At 46.4% G+C, this 27,001-nt stretch overlaps 1 protein-coding gene across 2 annotated transcripts in view; it reads right to left on the reverse strand.

Annotated features, from left to right (window-relative positions):
• Positions 1-27,001, reverse strand: part of ABCA4 (ATP binding cassette subfamily A member 4) — a 124,968-nt gene that overhangs the window by 17,970 nt on the left and 79,997 nt on the right. For both annotated transcript variants that reach the window (XM_033115500.1, XM_033115499.1), the window contains exons 24-40: positions 26,623-26,707; positions 23,658-23,863; positions 23,251-23,299; positions 19,868-20,109; positions 19,105-19,229; positions 18,526-18,624; positions 17,517-17,703; positions 13,069-13,163; positions 11,529-11,561; positions 10,048-10,153; positions 9,856-9,930; positions 9,429-9,598; positions 7,294-7,471; positions 4,600-4,715; positions 3,428-3,575; positions 1,438-1,561; positions 902-1,034 (exon numbers count right to left, since the gene is read on the reverse strand). In XM_033115500.1, the coding sequence (XP_032971391.1) occupies positions 902-1,034; positions 1,438-1,561; positions 3,428-3,575; positions 4,600-4,715; positions 7,294-7,471; positions 9,429-9,598; positions 9,856-9,930; positions 10,048-10,153; positions 11,529-11,561; positions 13,069-13,163; positions 17,517-17,703; positions 18,526-18,624; positions 19,105-19,229; positions 19,868-20,109; positions 23,251-23,299; positions 23,658-23,863; positions 26,623-26,707 (2,171 nt within the window). The remainder of the gene's footprint in view (positions 1-901; positions 1,035-1,437; positions 1,562-3,427; positions 3,576-4,599; positions 4,716-7,293; positions 7,472-9,428; positions 9,599-9,855; positions 9,931-10,047; positions 10,154-11,528; positions 11,562-13,068; positions 13,164-17,516; positions 17,704-18,525; positions 18,625-19,104; positions 19,230-19,867; positions 20,110-23,250; positions 23,300-23,657; positions 23,864-26,622; positions 26,708-27,001) is intronic.

Raw genomic sequence — 27,001 nt, forward strand, 5'->3', positions numbered from 1 at the left:
TCAAAAGGACTCCCAGCAGGAGAGGTATCAGGCAGAGAGGGCAAATGCTCGAGGCCAGAGTCAGCCCTGGCTTCTAGTCACCATGATCTCACCCAGGCCTCACAAGCCCGGGTGTAGGGAGTTTCCAATAACTGAATTCCCTAGGGATCAACACCCAGGAACGGTCCTCTCAATCTTTCTTTACAAGTAACCAGACTCAGCCTGAGAGGGTGAAAAGGTAAGAAGCAAAACACTGTCCAGGAAAGCTTGTTCTGAGGGTCCCGTGGTGTGCCATGCAGTCCGCGGGCCAGTGAAGGTCAGCCTGGCTTGCAGAGGGGCTGCCTTCTGGAACCCTGAGCACCCACAGGAGGCAGGATCTGGGGAAAAATGGTGCTGCTGGGCTGGGTTATGCTCAGCAGCCTCCTCCCACGCCGCCAGGGGCACCCCCACCGCTCTGCCCCTCCACCCTGCTCCTGGGGGCACTTATCTCATATGACCCCCATATTCCTCTCTTTCCCGGCCCTGTCCCGACTGTCAAATCTCTAATTAGTAAAGGGGCCTGCTCTGCCTATCTGCTTGTGAATACATACCGCTATTTCCTAGCGCTGTGGACACTCTTTAACCATGGTCATTTGCAATGCTATCATTCAATTTAAAATGAGTATCCATTGATTAAATGAGAGGGATTAAATACTAGTGATTGGAACTAATAACACTGCATTTTAAGTACTTTAAGATTTACGTTCTTCACGTATTCTTTTGTGTCTATTTTAATGTCTCTTCTTGCATTACTCAGAGTAAGTCAGGCTTTGAGAACATAAAAACCATCATGGTGGCGGGGTTCATACGGAGAAAGACAACACATGGGTGTGAAGCCAAGACCCTGGACCTCGGTACCCTCAGGACAGCGGCATGGACGTACCACTGGGCGAGGAAGAAGTGGTGGTGCTGGATGAGGAGGGTCAGGAGGAAGTACACCACCCCTTCTGCCGCCATGGCAACCAGGTTCTTCCCAGTCAGGTCCCACTGGAATGGATTTGAAGCATGCTCCTCCCCTGGAGATGGAGGCCACCAGAAAGCGACAGGAATTAAGTCCAATTAGCTGCCCCAGCTGCTCCATAAAGACAGAGCAACAACACTCGGCCCAGCTAGACCAGGGATTATGACAGGGATTAAGCAAGAGTGAAATGCAAGCCTCATCTTGGCTCCTCAGGTCAGAGCAGGGAAGGGGAAAGCCTGCCCTCGACCCTCCTGTGGCTTCTCAACCAAAGAAACAGAGGCACACGCCTCTGGTCCCTTTTAGGTGGGTGCCTAACAGACCTGCCCTGGACCAATCAGGAGGCCCCCCCTTCTCCCGCCCCAGCCCAAGCTGCCCGTCTGGCACAGGAACTCCCACGGCAGCCTTCCCAGCCTCAGAGGACCCAGGGCCACTCTCCACGGGCGGTGACTGCCACCCACCAAACCGGGCATAGATGTCTGTCACAGCCTGGCTCAGCGCCAGGTCAATGAGGCCCCGGCCCAGGCAGAAATGGGGGAAGATAATGAGCAGCTTCCTCAGCACGGCATTGAACCTGAGCAGCGTCTGAAACATAGAAAAGCAGGATAGTCAGGAATGGGGGTCAAGCCCGCCTGCCACCTCCTTTGCAGGGTGGTGTCTGGATGCCCTCCCTGGGCAGGATTAGGGGAAGGCCTGCCCTGCACACAGAGGGGACCTAGCAGCCAGACTGGCCGTAGGAGGGATTGGTCAAGCAGATAGGGAAGTTTTGGAATATTCACAGGAGAGGCCTCTAGCCAGGCAGCCCCTTGGGGAACCCTCACTGTAGACTCAGTTTGACATTTACACAGGTCTTTCCGGACAAAGAAAAGACTGGGAATGGGACAGCTGGACGGTCTAGCTCATAAAAACGAGTCCTTCAGCACCACAAATTCCTAATCCTGTCCTCAGGATTAATTTCCATGTAGAATAGTATACGTTACTCTCTTACAATTTGTGTAAGTGGGTGAAAGAATGTATGTATATATTCGCTTATACGTCTTCAGAACACACAAGAAACTCAAATGAGAGTTTGCCTCTGGAGAAAGAAACTAGGCTATTGAGAAATAGGGATAGAAAGGAGACTTTTCATTGTACTCCTTTTTGTTCCTTTGAAATTTTGAAATCACACGAATGCATTACCTATGTGTATGTGTAGAAAACCTAACACCCAAAGTCCCCAAGGAAACCTTCTTGAAGGAGTTAGAAAACACAAAATCTTAGGATCATAAAATGTCATTTACAGCTTGCAGAATGAACTCAGAAAACCATGATACTCAGAGCACACCACATGAACAAGGAGCCGGAAGGAAGGAAGGAAGGAAAGAAGGAAGGAAGGAAGAAAGAAAGGAAGGAAGGAAAGAAGGATGGAAAGAAGTGAAGGAAGGAAGGAAGGAAGGAAAGACGGAAGGAAGGAAGGAAGGAAGGAAGGAAGGAAGGAAGGAAAGACGGAAGGAAGGAAGGAAGAAAGGAAGGAAGAAGGAAGGAAAGAAGGATGGAAGGAAGTGAAGGAAGGAAGGAAGGAAGGAAGGAAAGAAGAACAGAAGGAAGTGAAGGAAGGAAGGAAGGACGGAAGGACGGAAGGAAAGACGGAAGGAAGGAAGGAAGGAAGGAAGGAAGGAAGGAAGGAAAGATGGAAGGAAGGAAGGAAAGAAGAAAGGAAGGAAGGAAGGAAGGAAGGAAGGAAAGACGGAAGGAAGGAAGGAAGGAAGGACGGAAGGAAAGACGGAAGGAAGGAAGGAAGGAAGGAAGGAAGGACAGAAGGAAGTGAAGGAAGGAAGGAAGGAAGGAAGGACGGAAGGAAAGACGGAAGGAAGGAAGGAAGGAAGGAAGGAAGGAAAGAAGAACAGAAGGAAGTGAAGGAAGGAAGGAAGGAAGGAAGGACGGAAGGAAAGACGGAAGGAAGGAAGGAAGGAAGGAAGGAAGGAAGGAAGGAAGAAAGGAAAGAAGAACAGAAGGAAGTGAAGGAAGGAAGGAAGGAAGGAAGGAAGGACGGAAGGAAAGACGGAAGGAAGGAAGGAAGGAAGGAAGGAAAGAAGAACAGAAGGAAGTGAAGGAAGGAAGGAAGGAAGGAAGGAAGGACGGAAGGAAAGACGGAAGGAAGGAAAAAAGGAAGGAAGGAAGGAAGGAAGGAAAGATGGAAGGAAGGAAGAAAGGAAGGAAGGAAGGAAGGAAGGAAGGAAGGAAGGAAGGAAGGAAGGAAGGAAGGAAGGAAGGAAGGAAGGAAGGAAGAAAGGAAAGATGGAAGGAAGGAAGGAAGGAAAAAAGGAAGGAAGGAAGGAAGGAAGGAAGGAAGGAAGGAAGGAAGGGGCAACATCCGTTTATGCACTAAGCTCGCCCATGGCTCTGCTTGACCATCACATACTCTCTACGACCCTAATAATCAAACAAGAAAGCCAGGAAAGTCATGCTTACCTGGTTATTCTCAAATAATTCCAAGATGAAGGTGACGGCACTGCTGTTGATGCCAATGAACAGATTAGCACAAGACAGGGCCACATAGGCTGTGCTGGGGACATCAAACAGGAAGGATGCTGGGTACATCATGGGAATGACCGCCCATCTGTGTGGAACGACACAGCTCAGTGGGACGGAGTGCCGATTTCAATTCCATCTGCTGTACCCCTAGCTATAACAAGTTCCCTTCACGCATGAGGTGACATGTGTGAAATAGCGAGCATCCCAGGGAGACCAAAGAGATACTCCAGCCTTTGCTCTTCGTTCCTCATCTTTGAATGGAGATAGTAATGCCTTCCCTGACCTCCTCATGGGGGTTTTGTGAGGAGCTGCGAGTGTACATTGTAAATTATAAAGCCTTGTACAACACATAGGAACATTCTCGGCCCTGCGGTGCTTTTCACTCTAGTCCGGATCAGCAAAGCTGAGCTGAGATCCCAACAGGCTCTTCCTCACAGTCCACTGTCACAGTCACGCTGGTTCCTGAAATCTCTGTTTTCAAGAGAGATCAATGGAGACCACTGCTCTGGTAAGTCTCTACTGGCCCACGTAGGAAGGGCCAGGTATCATTATCTCCATTTTACAGATGAGGAAACTGAGGCCCACATGATGTGAATTGCTTGTCCGCGGTTACACAGGTAGTAAGTGCTAGGCCTGGACACAAAGTTGCATGCTTTGCTCTATAATTCTACTGAATTAATCTCTGTGACATCCTCGGGCCCTGCCTCAGAAATGGCTTTTCAGCTGGAGTCTTCTACTGTGTGCAAATAACTCTTGGCCAGTACAGGCGGAGACAGTGAATTGGACAGATTAGTCATTTCAGAATCACAGCTGGGTGAGGAACTGGGGAGTGCAGGTTCCCAGACTTCAGTCAGGTTATAGTCTGAGTGGAAGAAGATACAGAACATGAGGGGACGGCTCCACTGTCCCTGAGTGGACTGGGCCTCAGGAATACCTCCGTGGGTGGCGTCAGAAACAGAAGCCAGGCAGACTCCTGGTCAGCAGCCACACTCCCTGCCAGGGGCTGGAAGCTAACCTTGCCACCAGAGACCGCGGCTTTCTGTCAGAAGGACACACCCCTCCCCTGGCTTCCCTTTCGGTGGCATTACCTAATGGCTCCAACCACTCACCCATACAGCATGAGCAGGGCAACAAGGGCAGGAAGATTGCTTGGAGAGGTGTAGGCTTTCTTCTGAAACCCGACGAAGATGCCCACCACCAGAGTAGCACTCACAGCATAATTCATCTTGAAGACAGAAGAGGACAACGAGGCACTTTACCTCTCCGGAGCTCTCCTCCCTGTTCTGTCAAACAGCCTGCGCCCGGCTCCTCCAGCACACACAGTCTGGGATTCTGATTCTACTTGTCTACACAGTTCTTGCTTAGTAAACATATGTTAAGTTGTCCCTGATCATCCTACCCCACCTCTCTGCACAGGTGACCTTCAGTCTGTATCTTTCAAAATAATGAATTGTAAAATTTCACCACATCTCTCATTCTCTTTCTAATTGGTCACAAAGTCCTATGGATTCTACTTTCTAAGCATGTCTTCAGAATTCAGAAAAACTTAAGATATAGTTCTTGGTCTCACGAAGCTCAAATAGACGATACCCTTTTATCACTTTCTGTCTTCTCTTCCCTTCCTACACAATTCTGTCCTAAAGCCGTTAGGACAGACAGGTAAAGATGGGGTTAGGGGAAGAGTCACAGTGGTCCCGAGCAGGATGAGAACCTGAGAAGGGTGAGGAGGGTGTCTGCAGAGGGCAGGCTGGTGGGGTGATGGAGCCCCAGTGGGTGAGGAGGGTGGGTATCAGAGCCAGAGCAGAAGGAGGAGGACCTCCGTGTGGGGGGCAGCTGGAGCAGGGAGAGAGGGTGTCCACATGCGGGAGGAGATGGTAGCAGAGATGGGGGACTTATTACATACAGGTGTGTTGTTCAGGTAGGTGAATCATAGAAGCCAGGGAGAATAGGAGCCAGTTTCTCTTTTTTTTTTCCCCAGCATCTTTTTAATTAGTTTCAGGTGCACAAAACAATAGTTGACATTCATTATTGTTCAGCTTCAGCTTCAGGTGTCCAGTGCAGTGATCAGGCATCTACATCATCCCTGAGGTGGTCTCCTTAACGAGACAAGTGTCCATCGGATGGATACCCTACAAAACCTTTACAACATTATTGTAACTCCCTTCTTCAAGAATGGGAAACGGATTACATTCCCGAAAGTCAATTTGGGGAAATGTAATCAGTTTCTCATTCTTGAAGAAGGGAGTTACAAATATGGAAAGACAGAAAGTCAAAATGAACCTGTGGTGTTGGATTGGAACTAGAGGTTTTGTGAGCTCATAGTGTTTGGTGTATAGAGAGATATAGAAATATAGATATAAGTGTGTGTTTATCAAAGGAGAATCACTCCTTTGTGATCCTGCTGCTGTAACCTGGATCTAATTGTGAGGAAACATGGGCAGATATATACATACATACCTCCCCTACTTGTCTCCTCTGAGAAGGCCTGGGACCAGTGAGACCCCAGTGGGAAGGAACGTATCTAGTACCCAGATCTTGGTTTTGAGGGTCACTTTCCGCTGAAAGGAACCACAGCTCCTTGGAGGGAATGCTAGATTTCACATAGGGCTTGGGGGAGGTGGAGGATGAATCTGGAATATTTTGCTGTGCCAGAGAGTTTGGAGGTGCTCAAGGAGGATGGGGACACAAGTCAAGAGGAGGCAGAAACCAGCTTGAAGTTGCTCTCAATGGCCAAACTGGGGATAATTAGAGCATCTGGATAAATAATAATAATATCGGCTTGTAATCCATTGACTAACACAGGAAACATGATCCCATATAGATATACATGAATAAGTGAATAAACGGGAAGTGTGACAACAGGACATTTGCATAGCTTCAAAGTAGCTCTTCCCCAAATTCTTATCGATTATAATAAGGAAGAGAGGAACTGTACAGTGGAGAAACCAGGCAGACACCGTCTTAATCAAGTGACCATCAGTAAGAGGACAAATTGCGAGCAGAAGCTACCTGATAGGCTGCAATGAGAAGAACAGAGCACTCCTTCGTGATTCTGCTGCTGTAACCTGAATCTAATCGTGAGGAAACATGGGCAAATCCAAACTGAAGGACATTCGGCAAAATAACTGGCCTGTGATTTTTCAAAAATGTCAAGGTCATGGGTGTCGAGGAAAGATTGAGGAAACATTTCAGGCTGAAGGAGACTGAAGAGACAGGAAAACTAAACTCAGTGCATGATCCTGAGTTAGATCCTTTTCTATAGAAGACCTTTTGGGCAGTTGATGACATTTGAGTGGAACATACACTACAAATTACTCATTGTTTATATGAAAGTCAAATTTAACTGGGTGTCCTATATGTATCTGGTGACTCTACCACAGGAGAAGTTCCGTCCTTACCCCTGTAGGGGTGGGGCAGGATTTAAGAAGAGCACGTATGCTGCAGGACAGCTTGTATTATTTCTTCAGCTCCAGATGATTCCCAGGAAAGCCAGCCTCATGCCTGCAGTGCAGTGATTATTTGGTGGGCCAGAAGGCCCTTTGGGGCAGGGCACACAGAGCCCCCCACACAGCAGTTGTTAAGCTGAGCCCCACATCCTTCCCCAGCTTGAGGCTCCTAGTTCTGTGCCTTTCTAAGAAGATGTCAAGAGACAACAGATATACAAGGCCCTCGACACAGCACCTTCCAGCAGCCCTGGCAGTGTAAGAGCCCCACCCTGCTGAGTCCCCTCGGTCAGAGCAGGCACAGCACCCACCCACTTTGGACCCATGGAGGTGAGGGAGGTGCCATGACCTGACACTTACAATGTCCCAGAGGAAGTTGGTTAGCCAGTAGGTGGTGGGGCTCACTCCGCTGACAAACTGGAGGTGTTTGGCTTTGTTCACTCTCTCCTGGATCAAATAAAGGACAAAGCTGGCTGGGACAAAGGACATGGCGAAAATCACACAGATGGCAACCACAGCATCCACCGAAGTGGTCAGCCTGCAGCAGGATAGGAGAGAGAGGGAGACAGAGAGAGAGGGAGGGGGAGAGAGAGAAAGAGAGAATGAGAGAGAGAGAGAGAGAGAGAGAGAGAGAGAGAGAGAGAGAGAGAGAGAGAGGGGGAGCAGAAGCAGGAGAACAAAGTCAGGCTCTGGGGAGCCTCACCCAACCCCAGGTAACAGCTTCCAGAATCTGCTTCCCTAGCCTGAGGTCTGTCATCTCATTCAATTGTTTGTTTTAAACTGTGTCAAGGGTAAGTGGATATTTTTGGGTTTCCTGTTCCATGCTAATATTAAATATTAATATCAATGTTAATGTTGAATATTGTTCCATGTTAACATGAAAGTCTAGATAAACTTTATTACGTTTTTTACGTAATTATCTGTTGATGGTATGTAGAAATGGATTTTTATATTAATCTCATATACTGCAATGCTCTTATCAGTTCTAATAATTTGTCTATCGATTCTCTTGAATTTTCTATGCAGACAGTCACATGGTCCATGAAATTTATTTCTTTTGTTAAAAGAAGTAAGTTATCTTGTTAAAACGTGTTTTCAAGAAATACATCAATATGTGGGGAAATGTTCATAACGTAAGTTTAAGTGAAAAGAGAACAGGCCGGTTATACAGCACTCGGCTCTATTCCCCCTTTCCTGGATGAAGCAGAAGGCATCCGGCTAAGGGGGGCGAGTGTGGGCTGAAATCCAACCTGAGCTTCACATGTAAGTCCTGACCCTCACGTGGGACAGTGCCCACCTACTAAGTGAGGTCTGCCCCTCACTGCTACGCCATCTACTACTTCTCTGCTGTACCCCCAAGCCCTCCAAGGTTCCAGCTACTCTGGACAAGAGACCAGGGGCCAGGATGGCCTTCTGTGTCTGTATGGGGTCTTTGGTTAATTCTCCAGGAAGCACCTTTTACTAATTCCCACAAAGGTACTGCAGGCGCCAATCACTGTCCTGATAAAACGACAGACAGCATGACCCGCACACGTAGTAAGAGTGAAACAAATGACAGAAAGGGAAACGCACAAAAATGTTTAGAGCAAATAGCTCAGACTGTGTAGGGTTATAGATACTAAGTGCTTTAAACTCTGTTCTCTAAGCTTTATTTAATGAACAAATACTATTTTATAATCACAGACTCCTCTTTCCTATTTTAGATTCAAAAGACTTGGCAGAAGATACAGAAACTTGGGCTGAGTGAGAAAACACAGGACAGACTATGTCCCTTCTTCAGTCGAGGGCCTTGGAGGGTGTCCAGAGGACGGCCCCAAGGGGCCAGGGCCCAACTTTTAGCCGAGGTATGTTCAGGGCCCAGTGTTGAGGTATGTTCAGGGCCCAGTGTTCAGGGCCCAGTGGTATGTTCAGGGCCCAGTGTTGAAGGCACTCAGAGTATATGGGGACAGGAAATTGAGGACCCTACCGCCAACCAGAAATTTGTACTAACAAAGACATTTTCACCAAACACACTACAAATTGAACAAGATGGAAGTTTTTACTGCCTGAAGGTGTGCGGTAAGAGTCTAAGCCTGAGGAAGGCAAGGATCCGTCGACATCTCTGAAACCTGACCATCTGAGGGAAATTACTGGAATCTGAGATAATTATTGCTGGGGAGATGAAAGATTTATTGAACTTGCCCAGTTCCTGGCAGTCGTTTTGCATACTAGAAAGGAGAGTATTTGTGTAAGCTCCAGAAGCAACTTCTTATCTAGGGCCAAAAGGGGACGGAACCAAATACATATTTCCTCTCTTAATACGGTAAGTATGAGGAGAAAGAATGGTCGAGCAGTTTGGTATACGAAGTGTCACAAGTCTTATGATCACATTTGCCTGACTAACAACACCTTGCCATCCAGCCCAGGCGCTCACATTAGTGAAAATCCCCTCAGCGCATCCAAAGAGAAGAGGGGGTGACAAGAGAGCCCAGAGGCCGGAGGCCAAGGCGGCTTACACTGTAATCTCTGAGAGCTGCTCCTTGGTTAGGTTCAGGGGCTGGCTGATGGCCGTGATGCCGTACTCCTCGGGGTTCCTGTCCTGGCTCAGGGTGGCCCGTAAGATGGCATTGTGGGCCACGTTGAGAAAGCTGACCATGGCATGCCAGCCTTTGTTGTTAAACCACACCTAGAGGGCGGAGAGGGGCTTTGTTAGGCTGCACTGGACAGGACACCAGGGGCGCTGCGCTAACAACAGCTGTTTAAAGAAAAACAAACTGCAGGCAAAAGAATGTGAGGGGGAGGAAGGGTTTGGCAGCTGGAAGACATTCCATGCTAGATTTCAACAGGAGAAGGGATGGAATTTAATTATGCTGGAAAAATAAAAATAAAGGAACCAGCTCATGTGAACTTTTAGCTCTAGGGCAGGTTACCCAGGGCCAGTACCTTAATGTTTTCTTCAGTTTCTAGATGTTTAAGGAAAGCAGACATTTCTTTAGAGGCCTCTCTGGTCATAGGGCCCTAGAAAACCATAGGAACAAGCGAGAGGGTTTTTTTCCTCCCTTCTTAGCACTCATGACAATTTCTGTTTCCTGGCACGGTGAAAGTCCTGCCCAAATCTCCAGCCTGTTTACATACCCCGCTCACGTTCATTATCTGGCCAAGGTCGCTTAAAAATCCAACAAGTGCTTCCCCAGTGATGGGGAGAACCGGCAGCTTTCCTCCGATGGAAATTCCTCCATACCTGACGAGGGAACAAGAAGTCCTCAGATAAGTGCCGTGAACCGTGATGTCTGGGCTGCTTCATGCTTGCCAGTAGCCCTCTCGGTTTCTGTAGGGGAATGTGTGCTTTTGGGCGAAGTGCCTGGACTAGCGAGTGACATGGCTCCACTTTACACACCAGCTTTTAATGCTTCCTCATCGCCTCCAGATGAAATCCTGATCCCTTCTGAGCTTGGTCTCTGCTTCTCCCTCCAACCCCTCCTCATGCCCTTCCTTGAATGGCATATTCGGCCATGTCCAATCACTTCTAGCGTGAGCTCCCAATGGGCTGGGTTACCTCTGCAGGGGTGCTAGCTTGCTAGGGGTGCCTTTCCCTTTCTTGAACATCAGGCCAACTCCGACTCATCTGTCACATGTCACCTTCTCTTGGAAGTCGTCCCGGACCTCCCCACATCCCAACATTGATTCCTGTCCTGTGCCATTCTGTACTTTACAGGGATTTCTGGCAGCTCTGGACTCACCTTCATCTGATCAGGCCCAGCCCTGCGGTGCCACCTCTCAGTGCCTCTCAGTTCTGCCCTTCCTCAGGCAGCCCTCACCACCTCCTGCCTCGACTCAAGCTCTAGCCCCTTAACCGGGATCCCAGACTTGGGTCTGTCCCGCTCAAACCCATGCTCCACACTGCTCTGGAAGTCTCAACTGAGCATGCTCAAACACATATCTGGGTGTGTCACTCTCTGGCTTAAAACTCTTCAACGGCAGGATAAAAGCCAAACTCCTCTACAAAACAAAATTAATTTGCTGACCTTTGTTTTTCAGGGACTCAAATTGCCCACTCCCATGCAAGGTTCTGCTCCCACTAAGGCCCTAAAAAAGTTGGATTTCACTTTTACAGTCTAGAATCAAATCAACATCAGCTCTACATTCATTCTAGAGGCCCTGTTGCTCAGGGAGCCTGGGAGGCCAGCTCACTTCTAGAACATCCCTGGAGGATTCTCCAAACCTCTGGAATCACTCGAGCCTCCAGGATGCCTCAGGAACGGGGTGAGTCTGGGGTTTAAAAGGAGTGGGCCAAGGAGTGCCAGGTCACGTGTCCTTTCATTAGCAGAGTAAAGTATTACACGCTCTGAGCTTTTGGAAAGTCCCTTGAGTGAGAATGCTCTGGAGCACGTCTTCAGGGAATACCACTTCCCATCTATGTACTCCAAGGAGAACTAGCATGGAGCATCTTCTGGGTCCAGGGTGTCCCTGGTCACCTATCTTCCAGGATGTGTCGTGATTCCTGAGCACACCCAGAACATTCCATCTGCATAGCTTTGAGGTGTGGCTTTTCTATGGGCACGTATTTTAAATAGATCAATTTGAGATTTTCACTTCTGATAAAAATAGTTTCTTACCTCTGTTCGTTGACCCAGAATTTGCTCTTTAAGCTGAGAGTGAAAACAAATCATGCAATGAATATCACAAGGATGGCAGTGGTGTTCACGTTCCTTCCCCAACACCCACTGGGGCTTCTCAGTCTTAAGGGGCATTTTTGCATTTCCTGATATCCCGGCAATATGGGAACCTCCCCAGCCCAGGAGCCAAGCCTGAATACACAGGCAGAAAAAAACCTCAACGTTTTCTACCGCTGACTCTCCAAGTCACATCCCACATGCTGGGCCTTCCGGGTGGCCCTGCTGCCAGGTCGTTTGTCAGACCATCTGGAACCAGACAGTATGACGATGCCCACAGCAGTGTGGAGTGAAAGCTGCAGCCCTCTCCTCTTCCACCTGCACCAATGAGGCTCTAGTAATCACCTGCACACTTGGGGGAAGTTCTGACTTACTCCAAGCCCAACGTTCACAGAGACTGACTTCCAGCTAACCGGGGGTACAATTACAAGATATAAGACGAGAAGAGGCCAACTTTAGATCTCATAGTTTAAGCCCATGAACTATCTTTATCACCAAGCACAAAATCCAAAATTCTATATTGCAAATTTGCTGCTGAGAACAAAGATCGGGATGGTTGTTGTTTATCGCGTTATTGAATAAATTCTATGCACTCTGCTTTTATTTTTGTGCTTGGTGGCGCTCTTTATTTTGCTACCTGCTGGCTTGACACTGCCTCCTTGGCAGCTGCTTTCGCCATCTGCAGTGTGTTCTAGTTAATTGAGTTCATTTATTCCTTGGGCATGGCTCTGATGGGGGAAGCAACTGAAAGTACTACTAAAATTAGACAGTATTTTTTTAAATTTTAAAACCACAGAGCACAGGAGGCCTGGATCAAGGTCCCCTGGGATACTCTTTCCATAGCTGACAGGGGCTGCTGAAACCAGTTCATCCCCGGCTGGGTCTTAGTAAGAAGAGCTGCAGACCTGAGAGAAGTAGACACTTATAGAAGAGGTCACTGGCATATTAAAGGGCAGTGACACAGGTGATAGTTGCAGTTAAGAGTGTCACAGGTGCAGCTAACCTGGCCAACCTGTGGGCTCACTCAGACAGTATCCCATTGCCTCTATCCTATCTTGGTCTAATTTTTTTCCTTTCTCCCTTTTGCTTCTTACTTTTCCTTCTTTTTTTGTTTTCCTCTACCTTTTCCCCTTTACTCTTCCGTCTCCCTCCAAACCTTTTCTCTCTTAACTAGTTAAAATATGAGGCTGCATTATTGAATAAATTCCAGACTTTCTTATTTTACTTTTAATAGCACATGGGTTAAACGTGAAGCCTACTTGGCCTACACAAAACAAAAAATAAAAACAAAACTAATCCTCAGTTGCATTGTACTTGTACATATCTCAATTGCTTTTTCTGTTGGATGAGGACCTCAGATGAGGACAAAGAAAAAAATTCCACTGCTCTGATTGTTGAGAAATCATGTGAATAAATGATCTCCTGTCCTTAGTTATTCTCTGTAGGGAACCAGGATACAAAGCACAAAAGGGTCTCTTCATACCTGCTTCGTATAAGAGTGGGATATGTTTTTACTAAGAAGTCCGAGATGTTCCTGTCTGTAAGGTCTTGTAGAATTTCAGTGCTGCGCTGTATTCTCTGAGGCAATAAGACATTAGCATTAATTCCTTTGGGATTTTAGGCCTTACAGTCTGTGAAACTGCTTGTTCTTCCCCAAAAGTTATTTATGGACTCAGCTGATGGGAAATGAAGCAACCAAAGAAAGCCCTGGCATCTCCCGTGTCCCTGCATCAATGATATGGGACTCATTCTTGATCTCTCTTTTCTCCAATTCATTGACAACACAGGATAGCTCTAGCTCCCAAATCAATCTCTAGCACATGTGCATCTCTCCATTTCCACTCCTACCACCCTAACCCAAGCCTCTACCTACACCTCGCCTAGACCTCTACAAAAACTTCCAAACTGATCTTCCCGATTCTACCCTTGGCCTCCATAAGATATCCCTCACCCCGAAGCCAGACTGAGCTTTAGAAATGTAAATCAGATACCCCAGTCACCTTGCGTAGCACACTCTAATACACCCTAGGATCAGATCCAAATTCACCACCAAGGCTGATACACCTGCGTGATCTGGCCCTGCCTTGCTCTCTGGACTCACCTGCTGCCACTCTCCTCTTCCTTCTCGCCCTCCCCACCTATTCTCCCTGTTTCTCAAATGTGCGCCTCGTTCCGGAGGCCTCTTTGCACTGGTGGTTCCCTTTGTCTGAAATGCTTTACCTGGACAACCTCACATAGTTAGCGCATCGTCATTCAAGCATCAGCCCAAACTGTATTCATTCCTCAGGGAGGTGCTTTGTATTTCTAGTCACTCTCTATTGTAGAATACAGTTGTGCTATTGCCACAGCCTCATCTGAAATTTTCTAATTGATCTGTTTACTTGTTTTTTTCTGCTATACCCGTTTGATATAAATTCTCTGAGTCAGGACTTTCTCTGACTTGTTAGCTGTGGTGTCCTCAGCACCCAGAATAGTACCTGGCATTACAGTTGAAACAATAAATTTGTGACATAGATGAAAGAATTCAAACAGTACCTTACAATTTACAAATAACTTCAAAATACATCTAGAATTGGAAGCTAGTAATCAAAAGCCATTGGACTCCATATCCCATGATTTTATATACATATATACATATATATATATATATATATATATATACATATAAAATTATAGTTGACATACAATATTGAGTACAGCATAGGGAATAGAGTCAATGGAATTGTAATAGATATATATGATGTCAGAGGGGCAATGGATTGGAGGCGGGGTTATCACTTTGTGAGGGGTGAAATGTCTAACTATTACATTGTTTTGCACACCTGAAACCAAAAAAAAAAAAAAAAAAAAGACATTGGAGAGTTAAGAAGCATGAATGTGGCCACCAGGTGGCACTATTACTTTAAATTTGGGAATACATAGTGTGGTTTCTGGTCAAAAAACCTTGGGTAGCTGAGGGAATTTTTGGTGGTGTTAAAACCACCATCATCACATAACATTCTCATTTTTATACACTTTCTGTCTCGCCCTCCCACGTTCCCATTTTACTTCTTCAATTCACTTTCTATACCTTTTTCTTCTCTCTAATGCTAGGAGGAGAACTAGGATCTACCGAATGCTTATTGTGTGACAGGCACTGTGTTAAATGTTCCACACACATTATACTATAGCCCTTAATCCTCATACCCTGATGAAAGAGGAACTATTACTTTAATTTATAGTAATAATAAACAGACAGAGAAAGTGAGGTTCAGCAAGCTCAGCAAACTTGGACCATGTAGCAGCATTTGCGGGTGGTTGACCTAGGATTTGAACCTACATCTGTCTGACTCCATAGCCTTCACTCTTTTCGCTCCATCACCCTGTTTCTCAAGCTGAGAATGTCACCCAGGGGGAACTGTCAAGCTCCTCTGGTGGAATCTAGGCTGGAACAACGGCTGCTGTCTGGGAAGTTTATGATAAACTGTTTTCTAAAAATTCTGTTAAATAAAATACTCCTATAACTAGAACCCTATGTGTTCTAGAAGTGAGGGATGGAGCACTTCCGCCTCAGGACCCACCACCAATCAAACAACGCTAGGACCTCAGAGAAGGGACCTCAGAGAAGATTGCATCCCCCACCCTGTTTTCCAGATGAGGATAGTCTACTACGTCTGAACCAAGCCCACACTCTCTGGCTTAATTCCAGACTGAATGAGAAAGTGTGTTTGAGTGAGTGGGTGTAAGTATGAGTGTGTGTGTGTGTGAGAGAGAGAGAGAGAGACAGAGAGACAGAGAGGAAGCAGCTTCTGTACAGATGGGTGATGTTCAATTTTGCTCCCAAGAGAGGCATAAATGATAAGACAACGCACAAGCGAAACAAAATCATAGAAATGCTTTGCCTTTCTCCAGGACTTTGGCTGTAGTGACCTGTTAAATTTTTTTTCCCCAGAGTCTGAGGACTAAGCACTGAAAATAAGTTTCTGTAAGCTAGACAGGCAGCCGTGAAATTCACCGAGGAAATGGAATCTCCACATAGCTCCTCTTGCCTTCCCTCCCTGCCCTAGCCAAGAACTCAGGGTGCATTGTCACAGCCTCTGTGTCCTGAGGCCGGATGTATTAGAGCAGAAGCAGCCACAGGGGCTCTCAACAAACCCAACAGAAGTAAAATTTCATCTTGGGGTACAGAGAATTGGGACAAGCTCCCCGAGATTCTCTTTTGGGATCATTGTGATGCTGCAGTGGCCGAGTTATGATTCAAGGGGAAAATAATCGTGCTTGAGAAACATAAAGGCATATGCTTTCAGCATATAAAAAAAGGCAAAAGAGAAAGATAAGATGCTGATAAACACAGAATCATTTACAAGCCAGGCACTGTGGTTGATGATATGGGAAAATTGAGTTGTCCCCCATTACCTGCTCTGCTCTGCTGCCATCTGCCAATGTAATAGACTGTTTTGTTGGGTACAAGGCCACCCGAATAAAGACTACAGTTCCCAGTCTCCCTAGACTTTCAGTTCTGGCCAAAGCTGTATGAGTGAAAGTGTATGTGGCAACTTCTGGAAATCTTTCTTAAAAGAGAGCGTATGTGCACACTTTGCCCTCTTTCTTTCTTCATCCCTTCTTCCATTCTGCTGCCTGGAAAGCAGATTGGGCCGTCTTGGCCGATGAGGTTGAGGCCTGTTTACTATGGAGAAGCAGCAGAACCGAGCGTCTTGGACCACCCCCATAACTTTTACATGAGAGAGAAACAAGGTGTGTCTTATTTTATCCACTGTTAGTTTCGGGTTGTCATCATTGAGTTGAATCTAATTCTAAATAATACAGTTTCTTTACCCACATTATTTCATTGAATTCTCATAATAATGTTATGAAATAAATTACAGTTATCCTCAATTTATAAGTGAGGAAGTGAAGGCTCAGAGAGACCAAGTAACCCACCCATGGTCCTCTGATGCCAAAGCCTGTGCTCGTGCCATTCTGTCACACTGCCTCTCTGGGAATCATTCATTCGTTGGCAAATCACTAGACATGACCAGGTAAGGACCCACTCTGTGCATGTCAGCTGGGGGGCCATTATCAACCCAAGACAAAGGCCCCTTCTGTCTCTGAAAGCCCCGGGAGGGGCTCACTGATATATTCTGGAGTTCAGAACCCCAAGAGAGGATGCTACTCAGAGCCAAGGTTGTTGATGTCCCTGCAAAACACAGGTTGTTGGCTGTGTGTCGTGTGTGTGTGTGTGTGTGTATTCTGTGTGCATGTGTATGCATGTCAGTTACACAGCACATGGCAAGCTTCTTAATTAAGATGGTTAATAAGTGTGCAAATATATATGCATTTGAATGGACACTACAACATTGTTTATAATGGAGAAAACTGAAAACCCACAGGTCCAAGAATGGGAGATTAGTTAAATAAATTAAAGTAAACCCAAACAGTGAGATAGTATGCAGGCATTAAAAACGATGATGTAGATGTGTATTTGACAGCGACATATGTCCATAATATGCCAGCAAGTGAAAATAGCAGGTTTCAACGCAGCATTTTGGATATAATCCAGTTTGAATGGATAAAAACCAAATGTTATTGGTGGTTGTCTCCAAGTGATAGGATGTTTTTTTCTTCTGACTTATATATATTTTCTATATAATTTTTCTATAATGAGCATGCTTGACATATAATTTTTTCAATGTTTAAAGATATTTTCTTACTAGATTGAATAGGAAGTAGTTGGTGGAAAAGGAAGCTCTTGGTCAATGACTTCCTTCTGGTGGCTGGACAGGGCCCTCTGGGAAGCCCCACTGAGAGGACCCGGAGCCTCCTTTAGTCCTTCACTCAGCTGTCAGTTTGAAATGTTAGTTGGCTAGACACTCAGCAGGCACAATGTATTTCCCCCAAGCCATGCTTTGCAGGCAGCTTCAGGGCCCCTGTTTTCCATGGAGGTCATGGTACCTGAGGGGGCGGGAGCCCACCGGCACCCTGGGGGCATTCGGGGAGCATGGTGAGCTTCTCTCTGGTGCTGCACTCGCATGAAGGTGAGGGGTAGTCTGGCGTCCATTTCTGCTTCTGGAACAGCTGGGTGATGTTCACGGACACTGAAGGGGTCGTCCAGGGGGTTGAGTTGCCACAGGGGTACTCCCTCATGGAAGACAAGAAAATATTTCACAGTCAGCTCGAAAGTTGAGAGTGCTCCCTAGAAATGAGAAATAGTGCCCGATCGTCTGCGTCACAGCCTTTCCTCCTTGTCCTCAGACCCACGCGTTTTCTTCTTACTCTCTGACCAGTTAGTTTGTGCTCAAGAAACATCAAGACCAGGAATGTTTTTTGAATCACTAGGTGTGGGGCTAGGGAATAGTCATCTAGTTTTGTGGATGGTTTTATCTGTTTTTTCTCTTCTGGTGGCTCTAGTGGTTAAGAGAAGAAATAAAAGAGGAACGTGAAATTAATCTATTTTGGTCCTTACCAATAGCTCTGAAAAAGACTGGACGAAAAAGCATTAAATTGTATTGACCTCTTAAAATTCTTGGTGGATTTCAACGGCCCTCTGTAACGTCCTTCTCTATACTTACAGCAATAATGGAAAGTTGGCCATATTTGTAATTAATGCCATCTAGGTCCAATTACCCAGCAGTACATCTCTCGTCTCCCTCCTGACCCTGTTCAGATTCCTTTAAATAGGTTGTGGGAAGCCTATGTCAACTTAGTATGGAACTTTTAATATTGGAAATTATAGAAATAGAGGGTTGTCCAATGATGGAGGGGCTTTTTGAGAGGTCGTAAACAGCTCTGCATGCAGGTACTGAAGGAGAAGCTGGGTGAGCGCTGGTCAGGGAGATGGAAGTGTCTGTGTAATACGGAGCAGGATTGAATTGGGGCCTCTCCCAGCCCTGCCACCCCGGGACCCCACCATCTGGTCTCCCAGGGCAGCTGTTGCACAGGGCAGGGGTGCACAGGGACTTACGGAAGCCACTCTTCCTTTAGGCAGCGGTTGCCAAAGCCTGGCTTGTTCAGGAGGACCTCTGCAAGTGCTGCGAGCCGATCATTGCCTGGCTGGTCCATGCTGGACAAAGTGACAGGGGCTTACTCAATGGACATGTGACTAGGACAGAGGGACAAAGCAGCCAACATGCAACTCTACAAGCATTTTATTGAGTGGCTACTAGGTGCCAGGCATGTACACAGGGTACAAAATGCTACGTTGGGGTGGTTATAGGTCTCCTGGAAAGGGGGTAGGCGACCTGAACATGCCTATTGATTTGATGGCATATTATGTCTGGATCTGACAAAGATGGAGCTTCCAGCACTCACCCAACCTTTACTTTCTCTTTCCTTATTCCTGGCAGTTCTGCTTGTCCACTGGGATCACCTTTCCCAAGTGGCAGTTCCCTTAATTTCCTTTCTGAGGGCGCCTGAGGACTCCAGCCACATTGGTGACTGCCCCAGGGAGTGGGACGGTCAGAGCCCCACCAAGCAGCATGTGACCTAAGAGCCTCGGAACCCGTGGAGGCAAATGATGACCTGTGGGGATGAGTCTACACACCTGAAGAAGGTGTACTGCTGCCCATACATCCAGGGGTGAAGGGTCAAAGCAGGATATTCACCAAAAGAAGGGATGATGATGGAAAGCATCAGAGCCAAAAACACAAAAGTGGCCGGAAGCACAATCTGTGGGAAAATAAACATGGTAACACGGAAGAGACACACACACACACACACACACACACACACACACACACACACTTATCCTGGAGCCTCATAACTGGGCCCTGGTGGAAGCTCAGGCTTCTGGGGAACATTACGGGTGGCACGTGCAAAGGTCAGTTGTGTAGGAGAAAATGGAATAATCTGGTAACCACTGAAGAATGGTTGAAGTAGGCCAACACCGCGCACTAAGTAGGCCAGTGTTTAGCCAGAGGTGAACAAGAGTTTCTTTTTCTAGAGAAAAAAGCATAAAAAGAAAAAAAGAGGACAATGACTTGGATATGTAGGGTCACTGCAAAAATGAATGAAAACATGACTTTACCTTTCATTGTAAAAATAATGATAATATTAACACGTTCACTATTATTCTATTTTCTCTGCTAAGTGAGGTCAAATACGTACAGAAAAGTGTTGTGTTAACCAAGAATCAAACTAGAGGTTGAGAAGGAGGAAACAGAGCCCAGAGAACTTAAAGAGGGGGCTCCCTGCTGTGTTTGAGCCCACATGCACAGAAAAGCCTGGGAAAGGATGGAGAGACCAGGAGAGGGCAGGCAGGCCCTGGCCACGAGCTACCAAGCCCAGCCAAAGACCTTCAGTAATACCTGGGCCAGGAAGTCTTTGTGGCTGCGGGCACAGTGGTGGAATCTCTTGACCAGCAGCGCCTGCACGTGTTGGATGACGAGCCCAGCTCCCGTGTGGAGCCCCGAGGAAGGCTGGCCCTCGGCAGGAGGAGCTGGCTCCGCAGAGCAGGTGCTGGCGCCCTGGGCAGTCTGTGTGGCCTCCTTGCTAGGATCCAAACAGGGGTGTCGCGGGCCAATGGTTTCTCTTTTCTGCTGGGTGCTGCCTGAGAGTGAATTAATAATTTAGAAAAACATGCACAAGGTCTGAATCTCATACGCTATTTTTTTCTTACTGCACTGGTCTTCGTCCATTGAAGTCAGTGACAAAATCTCAGGCCAGGGAGGTTGATAAATTCTTAAAATTTTTTTTTTTTCAGTGTAAATCATCTACAGACAGAATTGCCTGAAATCACTTAAAAATTCTCTATGAAAGTTAACGAGAACAGGATAGACCTAAATGCATTGACAGAGGTCTAAAACGTATAACTGAATTTAAAAAATGAAGTTGCAGAACGATATGTGTAATAAGATCACATTTATGTTAGAGAGCACATATATCATATACAAAGACACATGATATTTTATACCTACACATATAACTGCCAAGCTCTGAAAGATTGCCCACCTGTTGACAGAGGTTAACACTGCAGGTGCACGGGGGATGAAGTGGGAAGGGTGATTTTAGTCTTCTTTGTATGATTTGAAGTAGTGGAAAGACTAATGAACTAGGTGTTAGGAGACCTGGGTTTAAATCCTGACTCTTATTAGATAAATTTGGCTAAGTGATTTATCTACCTGAATGTGAGTTTACTCATCTGTTAAATGAAAATGAGAACATTTCACAGGGTTGTTATAAAGATCAAATAAGCTAACACATGTGAATGTGCTTTATCAGCCATTGCAAGTCGTCCGTTATGCTGAAGCTATAGTTTATCATTACTGTTTAATATTCATTTGCAGAACGTGTTGTTGGACAGAAAGGGAAAGCGTGGGGGATCTTTCGTTGCTCCCCAGCTGCTTTCTTAACCCTTCTAAAGTATCCCAGGACAAGGGCAGCTGCCAAGGGGGTTGCATCAGCTCTGTCATCCTTTCAGCTGGCGTTCTCAGGCACCTGCGATGCAGCAGGACCGGCTGCTCAGAGGGCAGAGAACTCCAGGCTCACTGACTACGGGATGCCAGAGTCCTAGTTCTCTAGTCTATTTTCTCCTGATGTGGGCTCAGATTTGATGTCTGCTGTGGCCGGCCCTCCCTCTGGACCCCTGCTGCCTCTTACCATGTCTATCCCTGACGCCCCATCCAGCCTGGAGCCCAATCTCCCAGCCAGAGCCAAGTTCACAATTAGAATCCCAGTTTGTCCTGACTCTGCTGCCCTCTAGTGGTCACTGGCTCTGAGCCACCCCTTCAGAAGTGGCACTGACCTTCTTGGTACCATGCAACATGTGACTCCAGTGGACAGGTTCCTTCAGACTTTGCAGACTAGATCAGAAAATGTCATCCTCTAAAACTGAGCCAATTCAAAACAAATGCATTTAGCCATCTGAAAAATGGAAGGCAGTGATAGTTTGGTCTCCTGGGTCCTAGATTTGAAAGCTAAAACCAGGGAACGAGACAGAAGCCTGCGTGACTTTAAGCAAGTCATCCAAGCTGTGTGAACTCAGTTTCCCCCAGGTAGGGCTAATCCCTGCCTTATCCACCTCATGAGATTAGAGTGACAATCAAATAAAACAATGCATGCTAAGTGCTTCCTGAAGTATAGAGGGCTATACAAGTTTGAGGTAAGAGATGATTTGTAAATGTAGAAATTAGGGTGTTGTTAAATCTTAATCAAAAATTGTATACTGGGTTAAGACTTAGCATGTATTAACTCATTTAATTCTCTCAACAACCCTAAAAGGTCAATAATATTATTACCCTCATTTTGCAGATGAGGAAACTGAAGTACAAAGATGATAAGTATTTATTTATCAAATTATGAAGCTCGGATTTAATGTTTGTGGTTATTCTTAACCACTACGCTTGCCTATCTCTTTGGAACATTCCATTCTAGCCCAGGCCGACCAGTCTTCTGATGTGTAATTCATTCTCCCGAGAGGGCCTAATTACTAAAAAGAAGTATTCTCTGCAGATGAAAGCCCCAACTCTGGAATCCAGCAGAGCTTCTGATATAAATTAGCATATTTTCATTCTGATCTTGGTTAATGTAAGTCTTTGACTTTGGCTGGGTCGAGAGAATTCAATTTCTGTGTCTGCAAAGCTGGGAAGAAAACCTGGGGCCCTGTGGTGAGCTGCTCCCATTTCCTCCCAAGGACTGCCCTTCGCTCCCCACTCTGCCAAGGTGGCCACCTCTTCTGGCTACCACACAACCTACCTGGGTCATGGAGCACATCTGGGCTGGAATATTTGACCATTGAAAGTTCTAGGCATAGCTGACAAATAAACTTCTGGAATCACTTACGAAGCAAGATGAAAACCATATTATCTCAAGAGCTGGCACCAGAGATGCCACAGGGAGGAAACAATTGTTGCATAGGTAAACTGTGATATGCCACATTGGGTAGAGGGAGGTAACCAGTGGCAGGCGCCCAAAGCAGCAAAGGAGAATTGCCACATAGCTTTGCAGGAGAGAGGAACACGAATGGGGTTAGAGGAGCCAGGGAGAGGGTTTTATCAGGGTGGGTGGATGCCTGTTGTTCCATCCGAAGTGTTGTGGCAGGTAACTCCTCCTACACGTTCATCTGCCCACCCCCACCCTCCACAGCAAAGTCTACTGCACTCATGAATGCTGTGTGCCTTGGGGGTTTGGCTAGAAATCACAGAAGCGGCTAGATGGTACTGAGGCTCCCATATATAGACGAGAGTCCCCCAGAATCCACCGGAATTATGGTCCTTGAAGTTTCAAATTTCCACAGGGCACTATAGGAGGGTTCAGAATAATTGTATCTTGATCTCAAAGCGGTCAGGGGATCCTAGCTGGCATCTGGGTTGTATTTACTGTCACCATTATCTCTAAGGACTCTGCAGGCTATCACTCACGCAGACAGGAGCCAACCAGAGGCCTGGTGGAGATAAGAGGGAGGAGATGAGGATGGTGACGTGGCAGGACCAAGAGACATGCAAGTGGGATAAGAAGCCCAGGGACAGGGGAGCTACCAGCCTGATTAATCCAGCGTTCCCTCCCAGACCTAACCCCATTTGTCCTTCAAAAGAACCAAGAATGCCAAATGCCTGTTATTTGGGGGTTAGATAAATACTACGAAGGACTGTTTATCTGCTTTGTTGTTTCATGAATTTTTCCTTAGATTTTCAAGCTAGAACGTAGGGGAGGGATGTGGTGAGGGAATTAGCTGCAAACTCCAGCACCATACCAGTGAACAGAGGTCCTGAATCAGAATCCTCTGTGACCTTCAGAAATATCTGTCAAGAAGGAAAAAAGAAAGAATTTGGTTTAGACATTCCCACTCTCAGAAAAACCTAAGCCAAGCTCAATTTTGGGGGGTATTGCCTCAGAATGAGAAGAAAACACATCATGACACTTTGTCTAAGAACACCGTCTTCTATAAATACAAAAGTGTATGCACACGGTGACCACAACTAAAGAAAACGTGTACATATGGACAAAAGGCAGGAGAAAGTAAGCCAAACATGAAGATTGTTATGCTTGGGTGGGGCTTATGGCTTTTTGCCTTTACAAAACTTCCCTCTAGTGTGAGACTTTTACAAAGAACCACCTCTTCTGGTACCTGGCAGAAACCAGCTGTGATCTCTGTCTTACCTCTTCCAGAGGAGTGTCAGAAATTCCAAAACTGCTGAGCCCCAGGTCAGCCAGGGTGTCCTCCAGCTCTCTGAAGAGGCTGGCATATGCCCTCTGCTTGAAATTCTTATTTGGAAGAAGGAAAATCAGTTCTTGACCAATGCATTCCACCAGCTTGGCCTCTGGAACATGGTGGCGAACCACGTCCATCAGCTCATTCACATTTCCTAGGACAAGAAAAAGCACTGAGGTCAATTCTGTTTTCTAGAACCTGGAACACTATGACTTTCTTTCTCCTCCCATTGGAGGAAGGGGCGTTTTGTTCCTCAGGAGTGACTCTTTTGGAGGGCTGACACTCTACAATGTCTGTTTTTAGCTTAGCTGGCCCTCTGATGGGCACTGGAGAGAGAGGGAGATGGAACAAAAGTGTCCCCACTAACCAGCTGTGCAACCTTGGGAGGTCAGGTAATGCCTCCGTGCCAGTTTGTTCAATCGAATGTTCTGTCCCTTACCAGTTATGTAACACTGGGCAGGTCATAGCCTAATCTCCTCCTCTGTGAAAAGGGGAAAATAATGGCATTGACTTAATTGTTATCTGCGAGGCCTGGATGAGTTAATATACATAAGACACTGAGAATGCTGTGCTTGGTGCACAGGTGAGTATTAGCTGCTATTGTTAGGATGAACATTACCTCAGGTAAGAAAGCCCTCGCCATTATTGCTGCTTGTTTTTATTCACCACAAGCCTGAGAGTTGAGTCAAATTGCTTTCATTTTCCTGGTCTGGCTCCAGCTATAAGGGACTTGCCCAAGGCACATACCTGGAAGGGGTAACTAAACTGAGCGAGAATTCCCCTTGCTGAATCACACACTCCCAGGCTGGTCTCACTTTTTGGAGGACTGTGCCAATTTCCTTGTGACTGCACCCGGCCTCCTCAAACAAACAAAGAAACCCACAAAAAACAAACCAAAAAAGTAATGCCCAGCTCAAAGGAAATGAAGAAGGGGGTTGGGAAGCTGTGGAAATGGACCCCGGGGATGGAGCATGGACTGCACAGCCTGGGGCGTGGGGCAGTGCCCGGTGTCAAGTCCTGACCCAATACCTGCATACAGTCAGAATTGAGTTTTATGCACAAGCAGGTGTGACTTTAAAATTAAAAATCCAATTTAAAAAAGGTTAAAGCATGCATTTGAAGAGGCGGCTCCCTAGTCCATTATCTTGAGAGGCAGGTCAAAGGTAAAGGATTTAGGAGGCTCTGAACCCAGCTCTTGTGTGTATTACCACAAGTAGTCCTCACGAGTCAGGATTATCCAGTGGGTTCTTTTTCTTTCTTTGTTTAAGACATGACCCATGTGGAGGGATCTCGTGGCTTTCAACCCCAATCCTTCTGCCTACCTGGACTGGAAGGCTTGTTTTATGTCAAACCTGCAAGCTGGACACAATTGTCTTTCGTTCAGAGATGACTTCATACAGAGGCTGAAGGGCTCCTTGAGTGAGGAAGCAGCTCTGCCCTAACAGCTCTCTAGGGGTCACGTTCATTGTTCTCTTAGGAAGGAAATCCAACCTGAAGCTGCTGGATTCCCAGGAATTGTGTCTTAGATGTGTGTGTGTCAGCCTCTACAGAAGTGGTCCGTTAGGGCAGCAGGGCTGCCAGCGTATGCCAGGAAGGTCTGTGAGTGCGTGCACGGTCATGCACGTGAGGGGAAAGTCTTCCAAGGAGTGAACCGGAGATTAGAATGATCTCTGATTTGGGGCAGAACTACTTACTGTGCCTCTCACTATTCATAGCCTCCCTAGTCTATTCCAAGAAAATAAAACTTTATTTAGAAATAAAGGAATATTTTTAAAGAATCACCCCAGATAGCAGGCTCTGTTTCCAACTTGACTTTGGTACACCACAGTAATTAGTATTCATTTTAAAAAATTATCACTTTCTTGACCAAGATTCGTCCTGGGAAGGAACCGCAGAAAACAAGGAGGAACCCACAGCAAGGGAGGCTAGGAAAACGACATAGAAATGTTGTCCTAAAAGGATGTGTCATGCTCACCACAGGTTCTGCCAGTGCAAAAAAAAGGGCAAGAGACTAAATAGGATATGACTTTGGGCATTTTCCCTCAAATTTAAAGCATAGTACATAAACCTTGTCTCATTTTCTTGTTTTGCATGATTTTAGTTTATATATTGCTCAGATTGAGGGGAAAAAAATGTGCTAAATAGGAAACTTTGTTTTTCTTTGATAAGCAGATACTTTCCTGCTTCATTAACCTGGGTCAGTCCACAGGTTTAATTGTGCTCCTATTAATATTTAGGTGTATTGTGTGTGTGGTATTCCATTCGCAAAGACAGTCCAGGGGAGAGTTGGGAGGTGGGCATTCATGGAGAATGGAAAGAGTTTCCGACAACACTCTGGGTCCTTGAGGTCAGAATCCTTCTACAGTGATAGCCTTTCTTCTGCATTGCCCTGGAGGTGGGGGCACCCCTTTGGAGGTATAATGCACCCTAACCCAAGGAAGAATTGCTGAAAAATTGGTAAATTGAGGGGAAAGTTCGGAGGGTAACAGGGATGTGCGATATTCCACCGACTTGGCACCCACTCAGTGCAATCTGACTCCCTGGAAAAGTTCACTGTGAGAGCCGGGCAGCATTGTGGCTCCACCTGGCATCTTTAGAAGCCCATCTCTCGGGCACTCTGGAATGTGGCCTGGGGCAGGCCAGGAGCACCCCGGGAATGGAGGCTTAATTATGGTCAAGTGCACAGAGTGACAAAGACTAGATGCCTCATTAAAGGGAGAGAGCCTTAGGTCCATGACTTTTAAATCCTTTTGGGAATGGAGGAAGAGAAAGAAGCTCAAAGAAACAGATAAGCAAATGCATGACGTGGACTTGAGAAGTACACACAGTGTTCTCTCTGCTCCCATTAAAATGTGTGACAACAGGAGGCACACCCAACAATACCAAGAGATGATTGCCTGCTCCAGTCCTTACCATCCAAGACTTGTTCCGGAGTTATCTCATCTACATGGGCTGGACACCTGATGGAGAAATGCTTAGAGGCACAGCTGCAGGTCCCCTACAACAGATGGACACCAGTCACTTCAATGATAGCATCTCCCTGATGTCGACTGCTGTCACCACCACGCCTTATTTGTTTCTCACCAAGGGTGGTCCATACATTTTTCTTCACAGTTTTAATCTATTACTTCATTGGAGCATTTTAAAGGTGCAACTATTTGATTTTATCCTGCAGAGTGTGTGAGTCAGGCACAGAGAGAAGCAGAACCTCAAAGGATCCCTTTGGTTTGTCATTACTTATGTGACAGCCTCACACTGTGGAAGTCATTCTACCCCGCCTTCCCCATGGATG

The sequence above is a fragment of the Rhinolophus ferrumequinum genome, chromosome 9 (assembly GCF_004115265.2).
Source record: "Rhinolophus ferrumequinum isolate MPI-CBG mRhiFer1 chromosome 9, mRhiFer1_v1.p, whole genome shotgun sequence".
NCBI lineage: Eukaryota > Metazoa > Chordata > Mammalia > Chiroptera > Rhinolophidae > Rhinolophus > Rhinolophus ferrumequinum.